Source organism: Phyllostomus discolor, chromosome 6 (assembly GCF_004126475.2).
Source record: "Phyllostomus discolor isolate MPI-MPIP mPhyDis1 chromosome 6, mPhyDis1.pri.v3, whole genome shotgun sequence".
Lineage (NCBI taxonomy): Eukaryota > Metazoa > Chordata > Mammalia > Chiroptera > Phyllostomidae > Phyllostomus > Phyllostomus discolor.
In genome coordinates, this window is record NC_040908.2 from 125,236,654 (window position 1) to 125,258,646 (window position 21,993).

Genomic DNA, 21,993 nt, shown 5'->3' on the forward strand with positions numbered 1-21,993 from the left:
TTGTTCAGCCTTTTAAGGGTTCGTAGTGGAGGTGGAAAGCCTCCCTCCCCGCCAGCTGCCGGGAGAAGTGAGGGCTACAGAAAAGTGTACGCAGTGCTTCGCTTAGATGGGGAGGAAGGTACCGGTATTTCAGCCTGAGTAAATAACATATGCAAAAATCACAGTGAGTGCCAGAGTGAGGTTTTCAATGTAGCAAAGATTTATTCAATTCCTACTTGCCAATCCTGAGCTAGGGGCCTGGGAATACAAAGTTAGGTAAAACAAAATTCTAATCCTTTAGGCACCAACGGTTTTAGGAAAGGAGGCAAACAGGTCAGCTGGCAATTTCAATGCTACGTGGGAGTTACAATACTAGAGGTAGACACGGAGTGTGCAGTGCGGGGAAAAAAGGGGAATTAACATCTGCAGCCTACTTCTGTGTATCAGACACTCTATCACCTTTATTCCAGTTAATTGTTCACTGATTATTATGAGAGGCAGGTATAGCTATCTTCACTTAACAAGTGAGGAATAGGCTCGGGGAGATGAGCTTAGTTGCCCAAGTCTCTCCACTAGTTTGTATTAGGAAGAAGAATCAAACAGATTTGGCTTCAAAAATCTAGGATTTTTGTGCCATACCAAAATCAACTTGCTTCAGGGGGCCAAAAGGTTCAGAAGACAAGGTGGCTTTTGAGCTGAGTCTGGAAAGAATCCTGGAAATCAACCCAGCGAAGGGGAGTCAGGGGTAGTGGTAAGGGCACGGTATATCTTGAACACAAGTGAAAGAATATGTTTGGAGGGAGAGCAGGGAGGATAAACAATTTGTTACCCAGGAACAAATAGCAAGGAAGGGATCAGGTTTGTGAGTCATGATAAAAAGCCTGAACTTTATCCAATAATCTTTGAAGGGTCTTAAGTAAATGGCTTGATGAAATTTTCATTTTACTCTGGAAGATGGTTTAGGGAATGGCAGAAAGAAAGGTCATTTTTTTCCAAGAGCCTCCTACAATTCAGAGGAAAGAGAATATGGCTTTAAGCTAATGTAGTAGCAGTGGAGATGGAGAGAAAGTAGATGAGTTCTAGATATACATGGCGAATATAATTGACAGGGCTTGTAGATTGATAAAGATATTTTTAAGAGGTAAAATCAGTAGGACTTGTTAATTGAAGGGGAGAGGTGAAGGAAATGGTCTAGAATGACTTAGCTCTTTGAATTGATTGGGAGAAGCTTAATGTCATTTACCAAGAAGAAACGAGAGAATAGTTTGGGATTGGGAAGAAGGAAGAGAGATGAAGTGCTGGAAACTGCACATCTTGCATTTGATGTATCAATTGCTGTTGGATAGAAAGTCTGATTTAGTGAGATGGTGATGGCTGTGGATGACAATGATTTGCTCTAGGGGACAATGAGTAGAGTGAGAAGAGCAAAAGACTAAGGTTGCAGTAATGAAGTACACCAACTTTCAGTGAGGAAGCAGAGGAAGATGGAATGGCCAGAAAAGTACTTAAGCCCTAGAAGCTAAGGAAGGAGAAGGAGTGGGCAACTATGACAGAGGGCCATAAAGCAAAGATTGGGAAGTGTGCACTTGATAAAGCAGCAGGGAGGTCATTGTTTCTGAGTTAGGGGAGGAAAGAGTAAAAAGTGAAAGCAGAAGTGCTATTGCAATGAATTGAGGTGCAACAGTGTAGATGACCCTTCGGAAAAGCCTGGTTGCAAAGAAAAAGAAGAAATGGGGCTGGGGGAGGGGGATGCTCCCAAACAGTGCTGGTTATAGCATATGCAGAGGAACCTGAGTGGGAGTAGGGAGACCTGAGTATGATGGAAAAGGGTAGGGTTGGGAGTCAAGTCACATAGTACTTCAGGGTTAGCTGGTCTGCAGCAGGTGAGGATTCAGCAGGGATTCCAACAGTGCAGAATGAGGAAACAAGCTACCAGCTGTGGGGCCAGGGATAGGTCCACTCTCCTAGCAGGAAAGGGTCAAGGGTTGATTAATGTCTTCAGCAGAGCTGGGAAGTTGGGTGTTCCCCAACCTGTCACAGGATCCCAGCCAGGGCCAGAGCAGAAACCCTGACCCTGCACCTCTTCATCCAGACAGGACTCATGGCAGCCATGGTTTACCTGGGAATAAGATGGACATCAGATCTGGGCCTGCTGGTACCAGTACTAACAGCACCCCCTCACCCTGTATCCACATCTCAGACACTATAATACCCCATCAGAACTGTTCTCAAATTGTCTTAGCATTCTCCATACTCATGAAAATGGCCACACCCCTCTCTTTCACACTCACATCGAAGAGTCCAGCCCCGTGCTGCTGGTAGAGCCTTGGGTTGAGAAAGCCAAGAGGAGGGTGGCCACTGAGGAGTCTGTGTTCATTTATCAGGGATAGGATCCCTCCAAATACTGGAGTAGAGGCCTGCAAGGGTGAGGGTACAAGTAGAGATTAGGAGTTCAGAGTGATTGGACTTTTGGGGAGGGATGTTTGAAAGGATCAGAGGTCTCTGAAAAGTCAGGGGTTCAGGGTACAGGCTGAGGGTAGTTCCTGAAGGTTAGAGGCCAGGCTGATTCTCACCGAGGTGCCAGACACCCATGGAATAGGAACATGGTTGCTGACCACCCAATAGCCATCAGACAATGCAGCCACATCTGGGTAGGCACGTCCACTGGCATTGAAGTAACTGGATGGTGGCAAGTGGGGGCTGGAGCTCAGGAACTGGGCTACAGCTTCCTCCTGAAAGGCATTGTTGAGTGAGTATGTCTCCTAAACAGAGGATTCCTAACTCCCCACCTTCCCGATCCATCCTCATAAACAACCACATACCTGATATGAAGGCCGTGGGAACACATTGCTGAAGCCGCCACCGCTGATATAGTCAACAATCTCATTTGTGACTTGGAAAGGATTCTGGAAGGATGTGCCTCCCACCGTGGTGACATAAGGACTGAGGGCAGAAGACAGCACTTAGACTGTAGCTGTCCTAAAGATTCCTCCAAAATGTGTGAGGGTGGGTGGGTATGGTCCAGGTGTTGCTGGAGGGACTGGGCTCTGTGGGGAAGCATGTATGTGGCAATGACTAAGATTTTGAGCCCTGAAGGCTTGGCCTGAGGTCACTGTATACTTCTCCTACAGAACACCCACCAAATCTTCCATTAAAATGCCTAGGGACTGAGGAAGATAAACACCGGGAGCTGTGTCGTACTCAGGAGACTTGGGGCCTGGGACCTACAAGAAGAGGGGAGTGCAGCAACCAGGGCATGTAAAGCTAAGGCTCAGCCATAGGGGCACCTGGTGGGGTGAAGGCTAAAGTTCCATATCATGAGATCACAGATGAAAGGTTGGTGGTCAGTGATAAGTGGTGAGCTGGGGTGCTTACCTGGAGGCTGGGAAGCTGGGACGGAATTGGTGTCTTCCAGAGGCAGACCAACACCCAGCCCCACTGTCACCTGGGAGAGAGACCAAGTTTAGTATGCAGATTAATTGGTTAGAGCTTGGTGTGTAGGTTCAGCTGTCGGAGAGAAAATTCAATTGTTAGTCATTACTGCAAGAGGTCAGAGTTTAGAGGTCAGGTTAGTGGTCACTGTTAAATTCAGATTATGATTCAGATTTTCAGGATTAGGGGTCACTGTGGGGTCAAAGGTCCCAGGTTGAGTGAGGGGAGGTCACCTGAGGCGAAGAGCAGGGTAAGACCTCGAGTGGCAGCTTTCATGAACTCGGTGTTGACCCTCTGCATGTAGGCACTGCTGAGGGAGTCCTCGTCATCTCCATAGCTCACGGTGTGCACAGGTGGCAGGGCTGACTCATTACTGAGCAGCACGAGCCACTGCAGGAAGGGTTCCTGTGTTTCATGCCGGCCTGGATTTTTTGTGGGGAGGAGGGGCACAGGCAGTCATCTGGGGGTTTGTCAGGACTTCCCTCTAGTTCATGGGATTCTCTTGGGGGAACAAGGATCAGCACTGACCCCTACCCCTCTCCCCACCAACCAGGCCCCTGGGCAGTACCAGGGTTACTGTAGACCCAGGTGGAGATGTTGGCACCAGCACTCATCAGGTACTCCACATCTAGACTGGCCTCAATCCCGGCCCGGCCCCGGCCCTGTTGTCCGACCACACGGGCTACTGATGCCTGGTGTGCAAAGTTTCCACCAAAGAGACGCATGAATTGAGCCAGGTCTGAGTCATGGAAGTACTGCTCCAGGAACTACGGACGGAGTCAGAGCAGATATCATGGGTCAGAGGACATAGCCCGAAGTGTCACGGCAGGAAATAACATCCCAGATCACAGGATAGGGGGGAGGAGCACCCTTGGCTGGTCAGGCTCCCTGGGGAGGTTTCAAGGACCCTGGGGCTCCTGTATGGCTCACCTGGGCACAGGCTTGGCTGTTGTTGGTTGTGCCAGAGCCCACATCTTGTGCTGTCAAGTTGTATCGCTTACGGATCACGGACGGGGTCACCCCCAGGTGCAAGCCAATGGCCCCTGCCACCTGTGGCTCAGGGCGCTGCCTCAGAGATGATGTGGGGGGAAAGCGGTGCAGTCCTCCCACTGTGGGAAGGAAATCAAGTTTAAGGAGGAGATCTTTTAGACTCCAACCCCCACTTTACTACTGATCTCCCCTACTTTCCCCATGACATCTAAACTTTTCTAGCTCCTGGCTGTGACTGCCCCAACCCCACCAACCCTACTGGGTGTTACCAAAGTCCACATGGGGGGCCAAAGCCTTCGGGAGCCGGTAGGGATGTGGGGACCTTACAACATAGGTCTTTGCAGGTCCCCCCACATAGCGATGAAACTCAGACCCAGAGAGCAGCAGCTCTGCCTGTCTGGAGGTCAGAGATCAGAAAACAGAGGTCAGAAGGCATGGAACAGGGCAGAGGAGGCTGCATGAGCATCACTGGGCAGTTAGTCATCTCCGCATGCATTAGCTCTCACCCACAGCCCCCAGCAAGCTCTCAACTCCCTCCCATTGGGGTGACTAGTGTCCCTGATGGGGTGACTGGTACCATCCATGGGGCAATCATTCTCTCACCGGACACTCATCCAGCAGGTCAGAAAGTCCTGTGTGGTCACTGAGTGGCAGTTTCGTACTCCAGCCGCCAAGAGCCATTTTTGGACCGTGCGGAGGGTCAGTGGTGATGGCCGGACCAGTTCAGCTACATCCTCTAGAGTCAGGTATTTCCCTGCAGGAATTCAGTAGAGGCTCTTGCCTTCATTCATTGCTTTTCCAGGTTTCCCCTTTGGGGCCTCAGTGAGGAAAAATCAGGAGCCTGGAGAAGAGTCTTGAGGGATGAGTAAAACTTTCTAGCAAAAGGGGAGGCTGTGCAGGTGCAGCTTATACCTGGGGATCAGGGGAAGAAAAGCTAGAGAGACTTGGAATGACAGGGCCAGGAGTATGGGTTTATCCTAAAAAGCTACTGGGTTGCAGATGCTGCCCCACAGCATGCACTGCCATGATCATGAAAAACAGATGAGGTTCGTAAATTGAAACTGTCCATTTTAAGGTTATCTCTAATAAGTTTTCAAAATGTTCAGAGCCAATTACAAGGTGACATCTAATTTAGCTCAAATTTTCATCCTTGTTGATTTTAAGTTTAATGTGATGGTGAGTCACTGTTTTCCTGCATGGAGCCATGCACACTAGTACCTGCCTCCTGGGTGCATCTGAGACTGCCCCCCACCCCATTCCTCTTCACACTTTGAAAAGCTGCAAGCAGGGAAAGGACACAAACCAGCCGAATATTGGAGGAAAACATTGACTATTTGGGAGCAGAGTGTGAAAGAGAGTGGAGAGTGGGGTGGAGGGGGAGAGACAGCCAGGGGGCTGGGCAGCAGCCAGGTGAGAAGATAAACAACTGAGTTGGTGGCAACAAAGGATGGTGAGAAGTGGACTATTCCAATAGCTACTTCAGAGTTAGAAGTAGCAGCCTTAGTATGTGAGTGGGACAGTAAATAGGAGTGGATTTGAGGAACTTGAGTTGATGAGGACCTAGATACACAGACAGTCCCTGACTTACAATGTTTCGACTTTACGATGGTGCAAGACCAAGATGCATTCAGTAGAAACCATACTTTGAATTCTGAGTTATGATACTCTCGCCTGACGCCAGGCAGTGGCAGGAAGCCACAGCTCCCACTCAGGCACATGATCATGAGAGTAAACAACTGGTGCTCTACCAGTTTTTGGATATTGTGTTCTGAGCATATTTAAGGCAGGCTAGGCTAAGCTATGATGTTCCGTAGGTTAGGTGTATTAAAAGCATTTTTGACTTAATATTTTCGACTTATGATGGGTTTATTGGGATATAACCCCTATTGTAAGTTAAAGAGCATCTGTACTAGAAGCTACTTCCCCACTTGTCTAGTAACTGGCAAACAGCAGAGTCATACTTCGAATCCAGATCTGATCACAAAGCCTGTGCTCCTGTCAAGGACATCCACTTTTAGGTTTCTAGCCTGATGAACAAAGGTGGAAAGTTTTGTGGGGGAAGTGGTTTTGGACAGTTTTGATTCAGTTAACTTTTTTAATTCAGAAACTCTTCTGTGAGAGCTACTGCCATTTATTTGCCCTATGTCATTCCCTTGAAAGCACAGAGACCCTGACATGACCTGCACTGTTCCAGGCTCAGCCCAGCCCTGTGTCCCTGCACTGTGTCCCACATCCTGTCCCCAGTCCCGACAGGCACCGTATCGAGGAGAGTCAGGGTCCGACACAGCTTGCACCAGCTCAGACAGTCTTTCCAGGTTCTGCTGTCTTAGGGCAAAGGTGAGACTCAGCTCTTCCTCAGGGTCCACACGGCCCAGGGAAGCCCAGCCTGGGGGCAGCCTGTGGGGTGAGGAACATGGTTTATGTTAGAGTGGCAATGGAAAATAGTGACGGAAGATTCAGAATTAGTGCCTTGGGTAGGCTCCCAGCAGCACATAGCTTAGGAATTGAATAATAGGCAACTGAGCCTGGAAACCCAGGGATAAGACTATGGAGTGAGTACCAGGAGCTCGTTAGGTGGTGAGGGAAGCTAGGTGTAGGATAGGACACGGGGAAGGGGGTGGTCAGTGCTATATCAACTCACGTCCGCTGTTGGTCAGGCTCCGGGGTGTAACTGCCTGTGCCTGCGACGATGAGGGCTAGGAGCCCTAGGAGGCTGCAGGGGTGGCAGGTGGGATTCAGCGGAAACGGGGTTGTCATTTTGTCCCCACCCTCCATGTATTCCCTCCAACGTGATCCCCTTTTCCCAAGGCCTCTAAATTCCTCACCAGGATCGTAGTCCCATTCCGTCCCTCAGCAGATCTGCTGTCATGTGACAGATCACATGAAACCCCTATCACAGTACTACCTTTCCGCCTAGAAACTAGTGATGGTGCTGGCTCCTCCTTCAAGTGGGCGGTCCTAAATTCTTTGAGGCTGCCACTGGGATTCTCCCTCTGGCCCACCAAAACCTGGGATAAGCCCAGGGTCCCTCCCTACTGCCAGAGTCCAGCTAGGACTCACCAGAGGGGATAGGGGGTGTTAAGAAAGGAGCCCTAGAGGCCCACAGACCCAAGACCCGGGTTCCTCCTAGCAGTGTATCAGGAAATACACTTAACTTCTCAGAGCCCAGGTTTCTTCATTTAGAATACACAGTAATATTAAAAGGGGTCTGTCTTATAGTTGTGAAAATGTAGAGATAAAACAGGCAAATTGCTCATCAGTCTGACAGCAAAGGCTCAATAAATCTGAGCTCCTATTGCATGTGCATATATACTGGCCCCAAGGAAAACATATAAACCACCTGGCTGTTCCTGTATCCACCTTCCACCTCCTTGAAGACCCTAAGGCCTAAAACTAGTCATCCCAAACACCTCTCCTCACCCAACCAAACTCTATGCTGGGCACTGCCTGCCTTCTCGTGGCCTCCTGCCTGTGTGAGGGAAAGGCTGATTGCAGAGAGAGGGCTCCCAGTGACATCCTCACCCTACATGCCCATGCCCACCACCCCTTTGTGCCTCCTGACATGTCCACAATGTGCCAGGTGACTTCCAATCCTCCCCCCATTCCTCTGGCCCCCACAGAACTGAGCCAGACGCTGGATACAAACTGCAGTTTATTAAGGCTCCAGAGTGAGAATTGGCACTTGGTTCTGGGCAGGGGTAGAGTGGAATCCAAGGAGCTGGGCCCAAAAGGTTGGAGGGCTTTCCCCACACCCCCTACCCCCCAATAAATAAAGTCTCAGCTCCATCTCAAGGTGCTGGCACAGGACAGGAAGCCCTCACTGAAGAGAACCCAGGGCTGCTGCCTCCTTCATATTTCTCCCCACATTGGACCTGGCCACAGTTCATTGCCCACAGGGCCTCTGTGGTGCTGGTGCTCTAAGGCTGGGGTGAATTGCAGCCTGCTCCTATTGGAGGAGTTTGGGATGGGTAGCTGGTCTCCCCTGTGGCCAATCACGGTCTGAGGCTGCCCAGGGCAGGCTCAGATGGGGCCTGCATTGGGGACACTACACGTGTCCCAGGTCGGGGCCCAGCCTGGGCCACAGCTAGATGTGCAGCTCTGTGTCATCAGGTGGCTCCAGGCCAGACTCTGCGCTGAGTGCTGATGCTGAGGGGCCCTGGGCCACCCCAAATGGCGAGACAACAGGTGAGCGAGCAGCCAGAGGAGACAATGAGGGTGAGAAGCTGGGGGACATGGCAGCTGAGGACAAGGAGCCTTCGTGGCTGATGGGGGAACGGTGAGAGGCCGGTGGGAAGACGGCCCGGGTTGCAGCTGTGCTAGCTGGCTTGGGGGGCACAGACTTAGCTCCTGGGTGGGCCACGGCAGTGATGAGGGGTGGTGGGTCAATACGGGGAGCCGGGGGACATGGCCGTGCTTCATCCTTGAGCCGGGCGATCTCTGTGAACACGCTGGCCAGTGGCTGAAACTGAGGGCACCAGCTCAGTAGGTAGTCCCAGTTATAGCTGCCACGGAGCTCTTCCTCGCCAGCTACAATGGCCGTCAGTGCACCTGCCACACATGGCTTGCCATCTGCTGGGAAGCCATAGTCCCCAGTGGGTGCAGGGCTCAGGCCACAGCCCCCCAGGAAGGCTGTGGCAGTGGCTGGAGGGCCCTCTTCTCGGTATAAAGTGGCTCCTGCACCTGGCAAGAGCAGCCCTGCCTTTCGGCCCTTATACCAGGAATCGGGGGCAGGCGGTTCACAGGATGTGTCACTCAGTCCATCTGCATCCTGCTGGATGCCTGAATCGGGGCCACGGGCAGCCAGGGAAGAGGCCACACTGGCCACACGGGGGAACTCGTTGATCATGCGGATCTCGTCATCCTCTGCAGCCTCTGCTGAGCCTCGGCCACTTGAATGGGAAGGGTCCAGGGAGCCACCCCGGGGATAGGGGCCTCCAGCTCCTGGCCCACCATAGCTGGGGAGAGTCTGGTGATACAGGTGCTCTGAGGGGGGTGGGCTGGGTGGCTCCCGGCCTAGCTTCTGCAACGAGCCACTGGCCAGGGGTGCTGCCTGTGACATTGGGCCAGGTGCTGCCTCCGCCTTGCGGCTACGAGCCCGCACCAGCCCAAGGACCAGGGCTGCCAGTGCAAGCACCACCACCACTCCCAGGGAGGCTGCCACAGCCCCCACCAATAGCAGGTTGAGGTCAGGTGCCAGGCCCAGCGCAGTGTGGGTGATATCCACAGTCACGGGCACTGTGGCACTCCTTGAACCAGGCAGAGGCCCCTGTGCCACCACTTCCAGCCTCAGCTCCCGTGGTGCCTCTCGCCGGGTCCGGCCCCCACCTCCAGAGGGGCCTGTTCCACTGCCTGGTGCCCGGCTGTCCACCCGCAGGTACAGGGCACCTGTAGTCTGGTTAATACCAAAGTAGGGAGAAGAGGTGGCAAGGGAATAGAGCACCAGGCCATCGGCACCTCCATCCTCGTCTGTGGCCTGCACGTGACCCAGGCTGTGGCCACGCCGGGCACCTTCTGGCACTTGGAAGTGGAAAGCTGGAGCCAGGAATACTGGGTCATACTCATCCTCACCAGTCACCAGCACTGACACAGTGACTGAGGCTGAGAGATTCCCAGCATCGGCAGCACCCACCAGCAGCTGGAAGCTTCCTGTGTGCTCATAGTCAAAGACCACTCGTGCCCGCAGCTCCCCTGTTGAGCTGTTCAGTGCAAATGCCTCACGTCCCTCAGGCCCTGGCCCGGCCTCCAATAGGCTATAGCGGATCCTGCCGAAAGCTCCGGCATCCCCATCAATTGCATGTAGAGTAGTCACAAGAGTGCCCGGAGGCTGGTTCTCTGCCAGGCTGGTGCTGAGTAAGTTCAGTGGGAAGGCTGGGGCATGGTCATTCACATCCTGGACCTCAATGGTCACTGGTGCCAGAGCAAAGTGTGCGCCCACAGGATCGGCAGCCTGCACCACAAGCTGATGTTGAGCCTGCGCCTCACAGTCCAAAGGGCGGGCCAGTCGCAGGGAACCCGAGTTCTCGTCCAATTCAAAGAGCCCAGAGGGGTCACCTGAGCTGAGGGTGAAACGTACAAGGCCATGAGGGCCTGGGTCAGCATCGGAGGCCTCCACATGCAGCAGCTCAGCTCCAACAGGTGTGTCCTCGGATACTGCCACGTGGTAGGCTGCTCGGGTGAAAACGGGTGGGTTGTCGTTGACATCCAGCACAGTGACTGTGACCGGCACAGCTGAGCTGCGGGGTGGCTGTCCCCGGTCAGCTGCAGCCACTGTTAGATTGTACTGGGTTAAACTTTCAAAATCTAGAGGCTCAAGTAATACCAGGCATCCCAGTGCCTGGGGGCCTAGTCCACCACTCTCCCCAGCTTCAGCAAGCCGGGGCTCTAGCTGGAAGACTCGGCCCCGGTTGCCACTGACAATGCTATAGTCCACAGTGGCATGGGAGCGGCTTCCATCAGCATCTGTGGCCTCCAGGGTGAGCAGAGTGGAGCCAGGGGGCAGATCCTCAGTCACAGCCACACGGTAGTGTGGCAATGTGAAGCTTGGGGTGTGGTCATTCTGGTCCTGCAGCTGCACATGCACCGTGGCTCGGGCTGCCCGGCCTGGCATCCCATGATCTCGGGCTTCCAGCACCACATCCACCACTCCTAGACCCTCATGGCCCAAGGCCACTGTTCCCACTGTCGTGAACAAGGTCCCTGAGATGAGAAGGGAATGGAGAGAAACATGCATTCAGCAGAGACTATGGGTGAGCAGAGGAAGTAACCCTTCAGGGCCCAGGAAATGGCCTCAGAAGTCAGACTCCAGGGAATAGCCTGTGTGCTGGGAGATTATGGGGTGGCCTCCAGGATTCAGGGAACAGCTTCTAGACATGCAGCCAGGACAGGCCTTAAAATAGAGATAAAGGAGGAAAAATGTCCTCCCTGGTTTAGAGATCCAGAAGTTAAGAGCTTGGGCAAGAAATTGCAGGAATGAGGTCAGAATATGGCCCACAGTCAAAGATAAGGGGTCAGATCCCGGGAAGGACGCACCATTGTTGGGGTCAACACTGAAGCCTTCAGCAGGGGAAGCCAGGTGGTAGGAGATGTGACCATTGGCACCTGAGTCCCGATCAGTGGCAGAGACGGAGAGAATGGCACTGCCTGGGAGTGTGTGCTCAAGCAGCGTCACCTGGGGTGTGAGCACAAATGTTTATGGCCATGCTGCCCTGCTATCCATTCAGCCTGTGTTCTGGAGATTGGTCCCATGAGCCCTACTTGGCATCCATTCCAGCATGGAGCCCATACTTTCTAGTATTTGCATTGCCTACCTTCCCCCATTTTGGGGCATGGCACAAAAAACCTTGGTATAGTTCCCAGAATTGTAAGGCTGGTGTGAGATGGGACCTCCCACCCCCAGAGCTCCATTCTCAGGTCAGTTCTAAGGTCCAGCCCATCTCAGACTCTTCTAGCCTCCTTGCTTCTCTCCAACATGAAAAACCCTGGGTCCAGATGTGGGGACTTCTAGGTGCATTGGTACCTGGTAGAGACTCTGTGAGAAGACAGGTGCATTGTCATTGACGTCCTCCACGAACACCGTAAGGTTGGCACGGCCCTCGTGAGGCCCATCATGTGCCAGCAGCTGCAAGTGGTAGCGGTCACGCTGCTCAAAGTCCAGGGGGCCTGTGAGGGAGACTCGGCCTCCATAGCGGCCTACGCTGAAAGGATCCTGGGGTCCAGATGAGCTCAGCACATACCACAGCACAGGTCCAGAGTCCACGTCGTTCCCCGTGACCTGTGCAATCTCTGAGCCCAAGAGTGCATCTACAATACACAGGACAAATGTGCTTGGCATGGTCCAAGACACCTCTGAAGCCCCAGAATGGTGAACAGTGCTGTCCTACCACCCTTTGTACCTCTTACTTTATGCAGCCCTCACCTTCGGATACTCGGAGCTCCCAGGGCTGGGGAATGGTGGGGCGATTGTCATTGGTGTCGATGACCATTACCGTCAGGGTAGCTGAGCCCACCAGAGCTGGGCTTCCTCTGTCTGTGGCCATGAGTACCAGCCTGGACACAATCAGGGGGAACACAATTGAGGGAGGAGTCTGGGGATAAGGAAGAACACTGGGCAGGGCTAGGGCAATACAGGATGTGGTCTAGACTCAGGGGGATTCAAGGCAGGGCTTGAAGCTGGATGGACCCAGGAAGGGGTCATGGGGTCTGTAGAGCCAGGGCTCACCGTGTTTCTGCCCAGATCTCACGGTCCAGGATGGCTGTGGTAGTGATAGTGCCTGTGGCTGGGTCTACATGGAACAATCCCCGTGCTGGCTGGGATGCAGCCAGACTATAGGAGATCTGTCCACTGGGGCCTTGATCCAGGTCATCTGCCTCCACCTGGTGAAAGTAGGAGGCTGCTGGCACTGACCTGGGCACAGACAAGGCTGATCAGGCCTGTCCCCCATCTTCCCATCATATCCCGTACCTGCAGCAGGGGCCCATCCAATGGCCTGGACTCGGGCAGGAAGGCCACGTAGTGGGGCTGCAGGAAGCGGGGAGCATTGTCATTGGCATCTTGCAGGGCTAGGGTCAGCACAGAGAAGGCAAAGGCTCCTCCACTCTCTGCCTGCAGCACCAGTCGCAGCCGTGGATTTGCTTCAAAGTCCAGCCCCTCTGCTGAACGAACTGTGATGGCACCTGGGAGGAGGCAAAATGCATCTTCCTTGTCCTGGAGCCTCCCTCTTTGAGGCCTCTTACTCAAGGGCAGTCCCTCTCCCACCAGAGCCTCCTTAGGCCCAAAGGGGAGCTCTCCTAGGAGTCTGTCCCTTCACAGAGGTCCCTGCTCCCGCCTCTCACCTGTGCTAGGCTGGATGGAGAACGTTCCTTTCTCATTCCCACTGAGAATGCTGTAGGTAATCGGTCCACTTGAGCCCCCTGCATGGACAGCCTTGGGGGAGACAATGGGAGTCCCTGCAGAGAGGATGGTATTGGTTGGACTGTGAGCACTAGACTGAGGGAATTTGGGGTCATTTTTAGGGAGAAATCCAGCCCATGCACAGAGATATAAGGCTAGAAGACATGGTTGGAGACCCACCTGGGGGTGCATTCTCACGGAGCACAGCTTCGCTACTAGCACGGGGAAAGCGGGGTCCACGCTCAGACTCCCCCTGTAGCCCAACAATGATAACACCAGTGGCAGAGCGAGCAGGACGGCCAAGGTCAGTGGCCACAATGAAGAGAACACGATCCCGGGGGCCCAGGGATACAGGGGATCGGGCCACACGGATTTCACCAGTGTAGGAGTCCACAGTGGTGCCAGGAGGGGGTGTGCCAGCCAGCCGATAGAGGATGGAGGCATTGGCACCAGCATCACGGTCTTCAGCTCGCAGAGTGGCCAGAGACAGGGTAGGAGTGCTGAGGCTGGGGCCTGGACGGGGCAGGCGCAGCCTCAGGGGACTGGTGGGGAAGGTGGGTGTATGGTCATTGACATCACGCACTGTGATGGTGACAGGCACTGTGGTGCTCAGGGGCCCAGCAGCTGCACCATCTACTGCACTTACAGAAAAGGCATAGCTGGGACACTGTTCTCTATCTAGTGCTGCAGCTGTGCGCAATTCTCCAGAGCTGGGCTCCAGCAGGAAGATTCCTGCAGCACCTGCACCAAGGTAGTAGGTCACATGACCATTGGCCCCAGCATCAGGGTCATGAGCCTGTAGCTGCAGCAGGACAGTCCCTGAAGGTGCATCCTCAGGCACCTCCACAGAGTAGGCAGGCACAGGAAAGGCTGGGGCATGGTCATTGGCATCCAACACTGTAACTGTCACAAGCAGAGTGGCACTGAGAGCTGGCTGGCCTCCATCCCGGGCTTCTATCCGCAGCTGGAATGCTGGTTCCACCTCCCGGTCCAGTGGTCTCATGGTCCCAAACTCCCCAGAGGCTAGATCTAGGATAAAGGCCCCCGATGGGTCTCCATCTGCAGAGGAGGGTGGGCACATATAAACATGTATCAGCCCATGGGCGTGCAGCTGATTTCCAGGCAACAGCAAAGAATGAGATAGAGGGGATGGAAGGGAGAGGAAGGAGAGGGGAAAAGAAAGAGAGAAAGAAATTGTGAGGAAGGCAGAGAAACAAAGAGAAACACAGAAGGTAAATGCACTATAAAGTGACTGATCTTAGAGTGTGGTCGGGGAACTCCTTGGAGTCCCCCAAGACCCTTTCAAGGGAGTACATAAGATCAAAACTATTTTTATAGCCATACTAAGACATTACATGCCTTTTTCATTCTCATTATGTCATGAATGTACGGTGGAGTCCAGATGGTATGAGACATGCGATGACATCATCACTTGGATGGTTAATGGAATGTGTGCTTATACATTCTTGTGTTTTCTAGAATATTCTTGGTAGAAAGTTTACAACATAAATACATTCAGAGATTCATTCAGTTTTTGTTGGGTTACCTTCAGTTACACCTGCTATAATCTTGGCAATCTCATTACTGTCTAACAAATTGTTATTTGAATCCATAACATAGTATACTTCTTTGGCTTGCCTTGCAATATTTTATAATCTACTCAACTTTAACACCTAATATAGTAAATATTTATATACTGATATATTTATATTATATATTTATTATAATGTTATAGCACACTATTATATAAACAAAAGCTCTTCAGAGATCTTAAAAATTAAGAATGTTAAGGGTTCCTGAGACCAAAAAATTTGAGAACTGCTCTATAGGGAGAGACAAGAATGAAAAAGAAACAAAGTTAAAAACAGAGACATAGAAGATGATAATGACCTGGAGAAACACAGGAGACTCAGAGTCACAGATATATGCATGAAAGAAAAAGAGAAATATATAAAGAGAAGGGAAAGGAGTCCCTGACATACTGACGGACAAGGAGTACAGCTAGGCATGTGGGTATTGGGAAGGTGCTCACCCAGGATGCGATACTGCAACTGCCCATTAGCTCCCACATCTGGGTCAGAGGCCCGCAGGGTGGTAAGTGTCTGGGGGTCCTGGCCTTCGGGCACTTCCAGGGAGAGATAGGCACTCCCAAAGGTTGGGGCATGATCATTTTCATCCTCTACAGCCACATGCACTGTGACATGGGTCAACAGTGGGGGTGATCCTTTGTCCCGGGCATACACTATAAAGAAGTAAAATCAGTGAGCTCTAGCCTGCTCCCATCCCCTGGAGAAGTCCAGTGTCCATAGGTGTTCAACAGGTGCATACAGAAAACATAAAATGTCCATTTCTCCACACCCCACAAGTGCACAGGTACCTACATGTGGACATGCACACATAAATATACAGGTGTCAGAGATGTTATTTTCTTCCCAGCTCCCTTGCTTGATGCAGGCAAGATGTACCTTGGGTTAGTGGTAGTGTGACAGAAAAGGCATTAAATGAGGTGTCAAAAGGTCTGGGTTCAAGTTCCAGCTTTGCTTTGTGTTAGCTAAAGCAAGTCACTTCACTTCTCATGTACTCAGTAACGATATACTCCTCTTAAATGTCTGGGGTATAATCTGAGTGAATCCTACAGGGCATAGTTGCGACCTGTATTTGAGAATTTGTGTGATCACACTGGTGACAGCCTAGGAATCAGATGACTTTGCACTCTGCCAAACTGTTGACTCCCCAAAAGGATCCAAAAATGTAACAGAATCTGTTTTATAATGGGTGGAAGCTTCTAGAAGGTAATTTGGTGTCTGCCTATGTGACACTGGAGCTGAGGACACCTCTCAGGCTTTCAGGGTTCTATCAGTGTGTACCTGTCAGGCTGATCTCCTCCTGCTCCTCTCGATCCAGGGCTCGAAGAGTTGTGAGAACACCAGTGTCTGGGTCCAGGGAGAAGCTTCCACCAGAGATGCCTCCATAGGTCACTTGCCCATTAGCCCCTGAGAAGGGGAAGCATGGGGGATGATCAGAGGATATATCTATCTATATAAATTTTGGCCTTTCTTGCCCTAGTCCATCCCTCTCTCAACTCATCTCCCCACCCCCATTCAAGGTCTTACCCAGGTCAGGGTCGGTTGCCCGCAGAGTTAGAAGAGATGTGCCAGGCGGGCTGTTCTCCCGCAAGATGACGCTGTACTCCTGCTGCTGGAAAGTAGGTGCCTCATCATTGATGTCCACGACACTGACAGTCAGGAGCTGAGTGGCTGAGTGCGGAGGGGAGCCATGGTCGGATGCCACCACTGTCAGAACGTGCTCAGCTCGCTGTTCGCGGTCCAGGGGACGCACCACGGACAAAGCTCCTAGGTGGGTAGGGCGGGTTGGAAGAAAACCTTACTCCCTCCACATTCACACCCTCCTTGTGTCCCCCCGCCCCCCACCCCACCAGACCTAACTCACCAGTGCTAGAGTGTAGCCGGAAGTAACCGTCCCCGCCAGTCGCAAGGCGATAGGTCACCCTTGCCGCTTCACCCAGGTCCGGGTCCCAAGCTACCACGTGCAGCGCCACCAGCCCCGGTGGTTGATCTTCCGGGAGGCGCACACGTGAGGGCGAGGCGAAGACCGGAGCATTATCATTCTCATCAGTAACGAAGACACGCGCGGAAACCCGCGCTGTGCGGCGGCGGCTGGCATTAGCAGGCCGGTCAGTGGCTTCCACGAGCAATAGCATGGCTGGTGTGGTCTCGCGATCCAGGCCCCGCGGGGCGCTTAGCGCCCCGGTGCGTGCGTCCAGACGCAGCGCAGGCGTGGGTGGCTCCTGGCGCAGCAGGCGGTAGCGCACGTCACTGTTGGGGCCCGGACCGTCGGCGTCAGACGCGCGGAAAGTGTACAGCGCTGCTCCTGGCTCGGGGTTCTCAGGCAGCGCCAGCGCTAGCGGGTCTCGGGCGAAGACTGGCGCGTGCTCGTTCTCGTCTTGCACGCGCACCTGTACGCGCAGCAGTCGCGCGCCCGCGCCTCCCAGTCCCTCAGCACGCACGGTGAGAGCGCGCCACGCCGGGCCCGCCTCGAAGTCCAGCGGCCGGGCCAAGTATAGGCGCCCTGAGGCTGCGTCCAGCGCGAAGGTGCCGTCTGGGTCCGCACCGCCCACCAGAGTGTAGGTGAGTGCTCCCACCCCCGCCGGCTCTGGCTGCGCCACCGAGCCCAACAAGGAGCCGGGCTGCAACCCCTCAGCTGCTGTCACTGTCAGCACGACAGGTACTGGTGCTGCAGGGTCTGGCTCTGAAATATCTGGCGGCGGCTCAGCCAAATGAGTTGAGGGCAGCACCTGTTATGGACCGAGGCGAGAGGAAGAAATCGGGGACCCATGTAAAAGGGGGACTGGATTGACCCGATGGGTAGCAGGGAGGGGTCTCAGATGTAGCCTAGGAAGAGGGGGATAGGACCCAATAGAGTTGGAGCTATTGGAGGAGGCCCACAGCAGTGGCCAAGTGGTCAGATTTGGGGTGCAGCCATACCTGCACCAGCAGCTGGAGGCTGGAGCTCCGAGGAGGGCTGCCTTGGTCGTGAGCACTCAACATCAGCACATAGTGGGGCCGCTCTGCTCGGATCAGGGGTGCTGCAGTGAGCAGCTCCCCTGAGTGAGGGTGCAGAGAGAAGAGCTCTGAGCCAGGACCTGGGGACAGGCGGTGGAAGGGTGAGGGCCTGGGTCCCACAGTGGAGCAGGTCATGAGGGTGTGCCAAACCCATCAACTCTCCTCTCTCCACCCTCTTACCAGTCAGCGTGTACAGGATGGTCCCATTCTCCCCCTCATCTGGATCCTTGGCCTGCAAAGTTGTCACCAGTGTCCCTGGAGGCACACGATCTGGTACCTGTGGGGACACACAACTCACCTACAGTTCTCTTCTCTGTTCTTGAGACAACTCAGGATGGAGTTCCCCTCACCCATGTGCAGGCAGAGCCCCCTTTTTGCTCTTACACCTGTTCCCAAAAGCAGTTTCTCTTACCCACACCTATAGCTGTATGGAGAAATGCCCATTCCCTCTTACTTCTTCAGAACCCAGAGGAGGGTTCTTCCACCTCACATACCTGTACAGGAAGGCCCCCGCCAGCAGCCCCTGAAGCCTGCAGGAAGGTGGGGCTGTTGTCGTTGAGGTCCAGCACTGCAATGTGCACGGTGCCTGTGGTACTTCGGGGCGGACTGCCCCCATCCTGCACCTGCACCAGGAGCTGGTAGCTGCTCTGCCGCTCTCGGTCCAGGGTTTGGAGTGTGGTCACTTCTCCTGGGAGTACAGGAAAGGGATCATATATGAGAAAGCTAGGGAATCAAAGCCAGAGGCCTGTGACTGAGAAGCTGAGGTTTGGGGAGTATGGGAGGGAATCCCATGGTGAAACTTCAGGCTCAGCCCTGGTCTTTGTGACCAGGCTCTGGGAGTCCTGTCTAGGTGTTCATCAATCTGAGGATGAGGCAGTGGGGTTTCAGAATTTATCTGGGTGCCAGTACTCACCAGTCTGGGGGTGGATGCGGAAGGCTTTGCTGTCTTCGGACACCTGTCGCAGGCTGTAGGTCAGCCGTCCATTGGGTCCCGAGTCTCGGTCAGTGGCAAAGACCCGGCCCATGCTGGTCCCTGGGGGCTGGTTCTCCGCCACAGCCAGGAAAGTGGGCTCCTCAGACAAGCGGGGACTGTGGTCATTCTGGTTGAGGATGCTGACCCTTATGGTGGCTGTGCCTGTCTGCTGCCCCAACTCAGCTTTGGACCCAGACACTGCCATTACTTTCAGTGTGTACAACTCCTGGGCCTCACGGTCCAGTGCTGTCCGCACCCATAGCCACCCACTCTGTGATTCTAGGCCAAAAGGGCTACTTGGCCCATCTCCTGCAAGGTGGTAGGTGATGGAGCCCCCATCAGGTGCTCGAGCCTGCACTTGCAGGACCTGAGTTCCAGGGGTGGTGCCTGAGGGCAGGTCCACACGATAGGTAGGGCTGTCGAAGTGGGGAGCCAGCCCACGGATCCCCAAGTCCTGTACCACCACCTGCAGTCGAAAGTGGCTGGTGCGGGGTGGGGAGCCCCCATCCCGGGCTTCCAGGTCTAGCTCATGCGCTGGCCCCCCTGGGGACCCCAGAGGTCCCATAAGTCGTACATGGCCCGTGGTGGGGTCCACAGTGAAGACCCCACCACCTCCAGCAAGAAGGTTAAAAGTGACTCGACTGTTAATGCCTGAGTCAGGGTCCAGAGCACGCAGTGTATATATGATGGTCCCTGGGGCAGTGCTTGGTGGCAGCAACACTGTGTCTTCAGGTGCAGGGAAGGCAGGGGAATTGTCATTCACATCATCCAGCAGCACACGCACCCGAGCTACAGCGAAAGCTGGGGGCACTCCACTGCCTGCCCGCACCTCCAGCTCCAGCACTGGCCCCAGCAGCTCCCGGTCCAGAGGGCGAAGTGTTTGTAACAGCCCTGAGGCCCCATCTAGGGAAAAGAGTCCTCGGGGATCTCCACCTGATAGGGCCATGGTCACAGGCCCCAAGCGACCTAGGGAGGAAGAGAGAGGGGTCAGGAAGAGATGGAGGGGCACCTATTGAGTTGGTGGCAGGCTCTGATCCCAAGGGGCATTACACAATGCTCACACCTGTGTCTTTCAAAGTATTGGGGGGAGGGGTAGCTGTTGGCAGAGAAGCTAGGTGGCACTAGGATTCATGTGCCTGGGGGTGAAGCAGAGGAGCACCCCTGCACAGGCCCAAGGAGGTGCGGGGGACTAGAACCAGAGTTTTGTATTGGGGCTATTTGGGGTACCTTGAGATGTAGCTTGAAGGTTATATTGGGGTGTCTTGGTATGACACCAAGTGGTATAATGATAAATGATACCTGGTGGGTTGTGTGCCTGGACTATGCCCACACTGGTGCCTGGTGCCACATCCTCTGGCACAGAAAAGACATACTGTAGTTGTTCAAATATGGGTGGTATGGGGGTTCCAGGCACAATGCTGATGTTGACTCGGGCACGGGGCTCTGCCTGCAGGCCCCCTCCATCCTGAGCCCCAATCTCCAGCTGCACCACAGAGTTGGCTTGTCTGGCCAAGGGCCAGGCAACTGTCAACAGCCCTGGGAGGAGGGAAAGAGCAGAGATGTATAAGAAAACAATAGAGTTGGAAGGAAGGCAGTACTTCATTTAGGCAAGTGAGCAGGCGGTAGGGTGGGAGATAGATTCTGGATATGGCAGGATCCTCACCTGAGTGCTCATCCAAGGCAAAGAGTGGGGGGCTACTGCCAGCCAGGATATGGTAGGAGAGTCGCCCATGGGGTCCCTGGTCAGGGTCATGGGCACGGACCCTCAGCACGGCGGTGCCTGGTGGACTCTGGGCGCTCAGGCTGGCAGCATACTCCCGTGGATAGAACTGAGGTGGGTTGTCATTCTCATCTGACACAAACACCTTCACATACACAATGGACTTGAGACCTCCCTGGTGAGATATGTAGCCATAAGTCAGGTGGGCCTTGTCTCACCCTGGTGAATGCCCTACCCCAACATCCCAAGCTGCCCATTGTCTGCCCACTCACCCCATCCACAGCCGTCACTGTGAAGTCGAAGCTTGAGGGCCCCTGGTCGCGGTCCAGGATCTGGGTTGTGCATACGTCACCACTGTGGGCATCAATGCGGAAAGGGGGAGATCCCGAGGCCCCAAGTCCAGCACCCAAGGAATAGGAGAGGAGGCCAAATGTGCCACTGTCTGCGTCTGTGGCTGTTACCTGCAGAGAAGCTGGGGTGAGTGATGCCCCATCTTTTTGACCAGGAAAGCCATAGCTACATGGCAATTAGAAGGAGCAGGCCCTGGGCCAGCTGGGGCTCAGAGTCTCTGGATGGCAGACACACAGAGGGGACTAGTAGGACATACACCAAAACCCAAGCCTAGTCCAGACCTCATCACCTGTGTTATATTCTTGTAAGCCTCTCATCACAACATTTTTGCCAACTGGTCAATACATCACCTTGTTTTATATGTGTTTCTATTTAAAGACACCTGATTTAATATATGTTTTTGCTTCATCAACATTGAACTCATGGCTAGTGGCATTATAACTCTTATCTGAATGAAGCTCATCTAAACACATACAAGGGTGGGCAAAGTAGGTTCACAGTTGTGAGTATGTGAAACACAGAGCTTATTCTTGTGGCACAGTATTACTTATTTAACCTGCATGTCTTTGTCATATGAACAACTGTAAACCTACTTTTGCCCACTCCTGTATTTTCTCCATAAGGCATATCACAACCTTCTTGTTCTTAGAACACTAGACAGTGTTCCGGCACCACACTTGGGGACCATTTTTAAACAGCAAAATCACCAATGAAAAGCACATAAATGCAAAAAAAACACATGACACTCAATAGACTGCATAAAGGGCCCTTGTTTACAGTATAAGAGCTGAAACATGAAGGCAGAGCCTTGCCACGTTTGACCTCAGCTGGGAATGTGTGTTGGGTGACTTACCACTCTGCACATGTCTCAGAGTGACTGAAGAAGTTCCCTGAGTATTGATTTTTGCATTACACATACATTTTAGAAAGTCAACAATTTCACAAATATAGCATCTGCCAAGAATGAGGACCAACTGTATTTATAAAGAATGCTAAAGTACAGTGACTGTAAATTCTTGGTAGATCACAAGGAGTTAATAACCATCACTAAATCACTCCAAGCAGAAAAACTGGC

General features: G+C 53.3%; 2 protein-coding genes across 4 annotated transcripts in view; both read right to left on the reverse strand.

Moving 5' to 3' along the window:
• Positions 1-176: 176 nt before the first annotated feature.
• TPP1 (tripeptidyl peptidase 1) lies at positions 177-7,331 on the reverse strand. Of its 2 annotated transcripts, XM_028517103.2 has the most exons (13): positions 7,227-7,331; positions 7,043-7,114; positions 6,659-6,798; positions 5,005-5,155; positions 4,671-4,798; positions 4,342-4,520; positions 3,980-4,178; positions 3,645-3,833; positions 3,355-3,424; positions 2,802-2,922; positions 2,553-2,711; positions 2,271-2,396; positions 177-2,098 (listed from the first exon to the last, which is right to left on the reverse strand). In XM_028517103.2, the coding sequence occupies exons 1-13, from the start codon at positions 7,268-7,270 to the stop codon at positions 1,958-1,960; spliced, it is 1,719 nt and encodes a 572-aa protein (XP_028372904.1). In that variant the 5' UTR covers positions 7,271-7,331; the 3' UTR covers positions 177-1,957. The 2 variants fall into 2 exon arrangements, with proteins under 2 accessions (XP_028372904.1, XP_028372903.1); XM_028517102.2 differs by lacking the exon at positions 7,227-7,331 and having other exon boundaries at positions 7,043-7,212.
• A 704-nt stretch (positions 7,332-8,035) lies between these two features.
• The window catches only part of DCHS1 (dachsous cadherin-related 1), a 37,919-nt gene continuing 23,961 nt past the window's right edge, over positions 8,036-21,993 (reverse strand). For both annotated transcript variants that reach the window (XM_028517078.2, XM_036030143.1), the window contains exons 3-21: positions 20,840-21,028; positions 20,511-20,742; positions 20,147-20,383; positions 18,788-19,813; positions 18,369-18,562; positions 18,055-18,151; positions 17,797-17,954; positions 16,742-17,606; positions 16,405-16,644; positions 16,159-16,284; positions 15,324-15,533; positions 13,472-14,350; positions 13,234-13,347; positions 12,863-13,074; positions 12,620-12,774; positions 12,317-12,447; positions 11,918-12,201; positions 11,431-11,569; positions 8,036-11,097 (exon numbers count right to left, since the gene is read on the reverse strand). In XM_028517078.2, coding sequence (XP_028372879.1) covers positions 8,486-11,097; positions 11,431-11,569; positions 11,918-12,201; positions 12,317-12,447; positions 12,620-12,774; positions 12,863-13,074; positions 13,234-13,347; positions 13,472-14,350; positions 15,324-15,533; positions 16,159-16,284; positions 16,405-16,644; positions 16,742-17,606; positions 17,797-17,954; positions 18,055-18,151; positions 18,369-18,562; positions 18,788-19,813; positions 20,147-20,383; positions 20,511-20,742; positions 20,840-21,028 — 8,100 coding nt within the window. In that variant the 3' untranslated portion in view covers positions 8,036-8,485. The remainder of the gene's footprint in view (positions 11,098-11,430; positions 11,570-11,917; positions 12,202-12,316; positions 12,448-12,619; positions 12,775-12,862; positions 13,075-13,233; positions 13,348-13,471; positions 14,351-15,323; positions 15,534-16,158; positions 16,285-16,404; positions 16,645-16,741; positions 17,607-17,796; positions 17,955-18,054; positions 18,152-18,368; positions 18,563-18,787; positions 19,814-20,146; positions 20,384-20,510; positions 20,743-20,839; positions 21,029-21,993) is intronic.

Bases quoted from the DNA above. Each gene is read 5' to 3' on its own strand.
- TPP1 (XM_028517102.2), bottom strand. From the start codon at position 7,176: ATGGAGGGTGGGGACAAAATGACAACCCCGTTTCCGCTGAATCCCACC. The intron at 4,521-4,670 runs GTAACACCCAGT...TCCTTCCCACAG, and splicing joins GGCCCCCCATGTGGACTTTG to TGGGAGGACTGCACCGCTTT. The intron at 2,099-2,270 runs GTGAGTGTGAAA...TCTTATTCCCAG, and splicing joins ACGGGGCTGGACTCTTCGAT to GTAAACCATGGCTGCCATGA.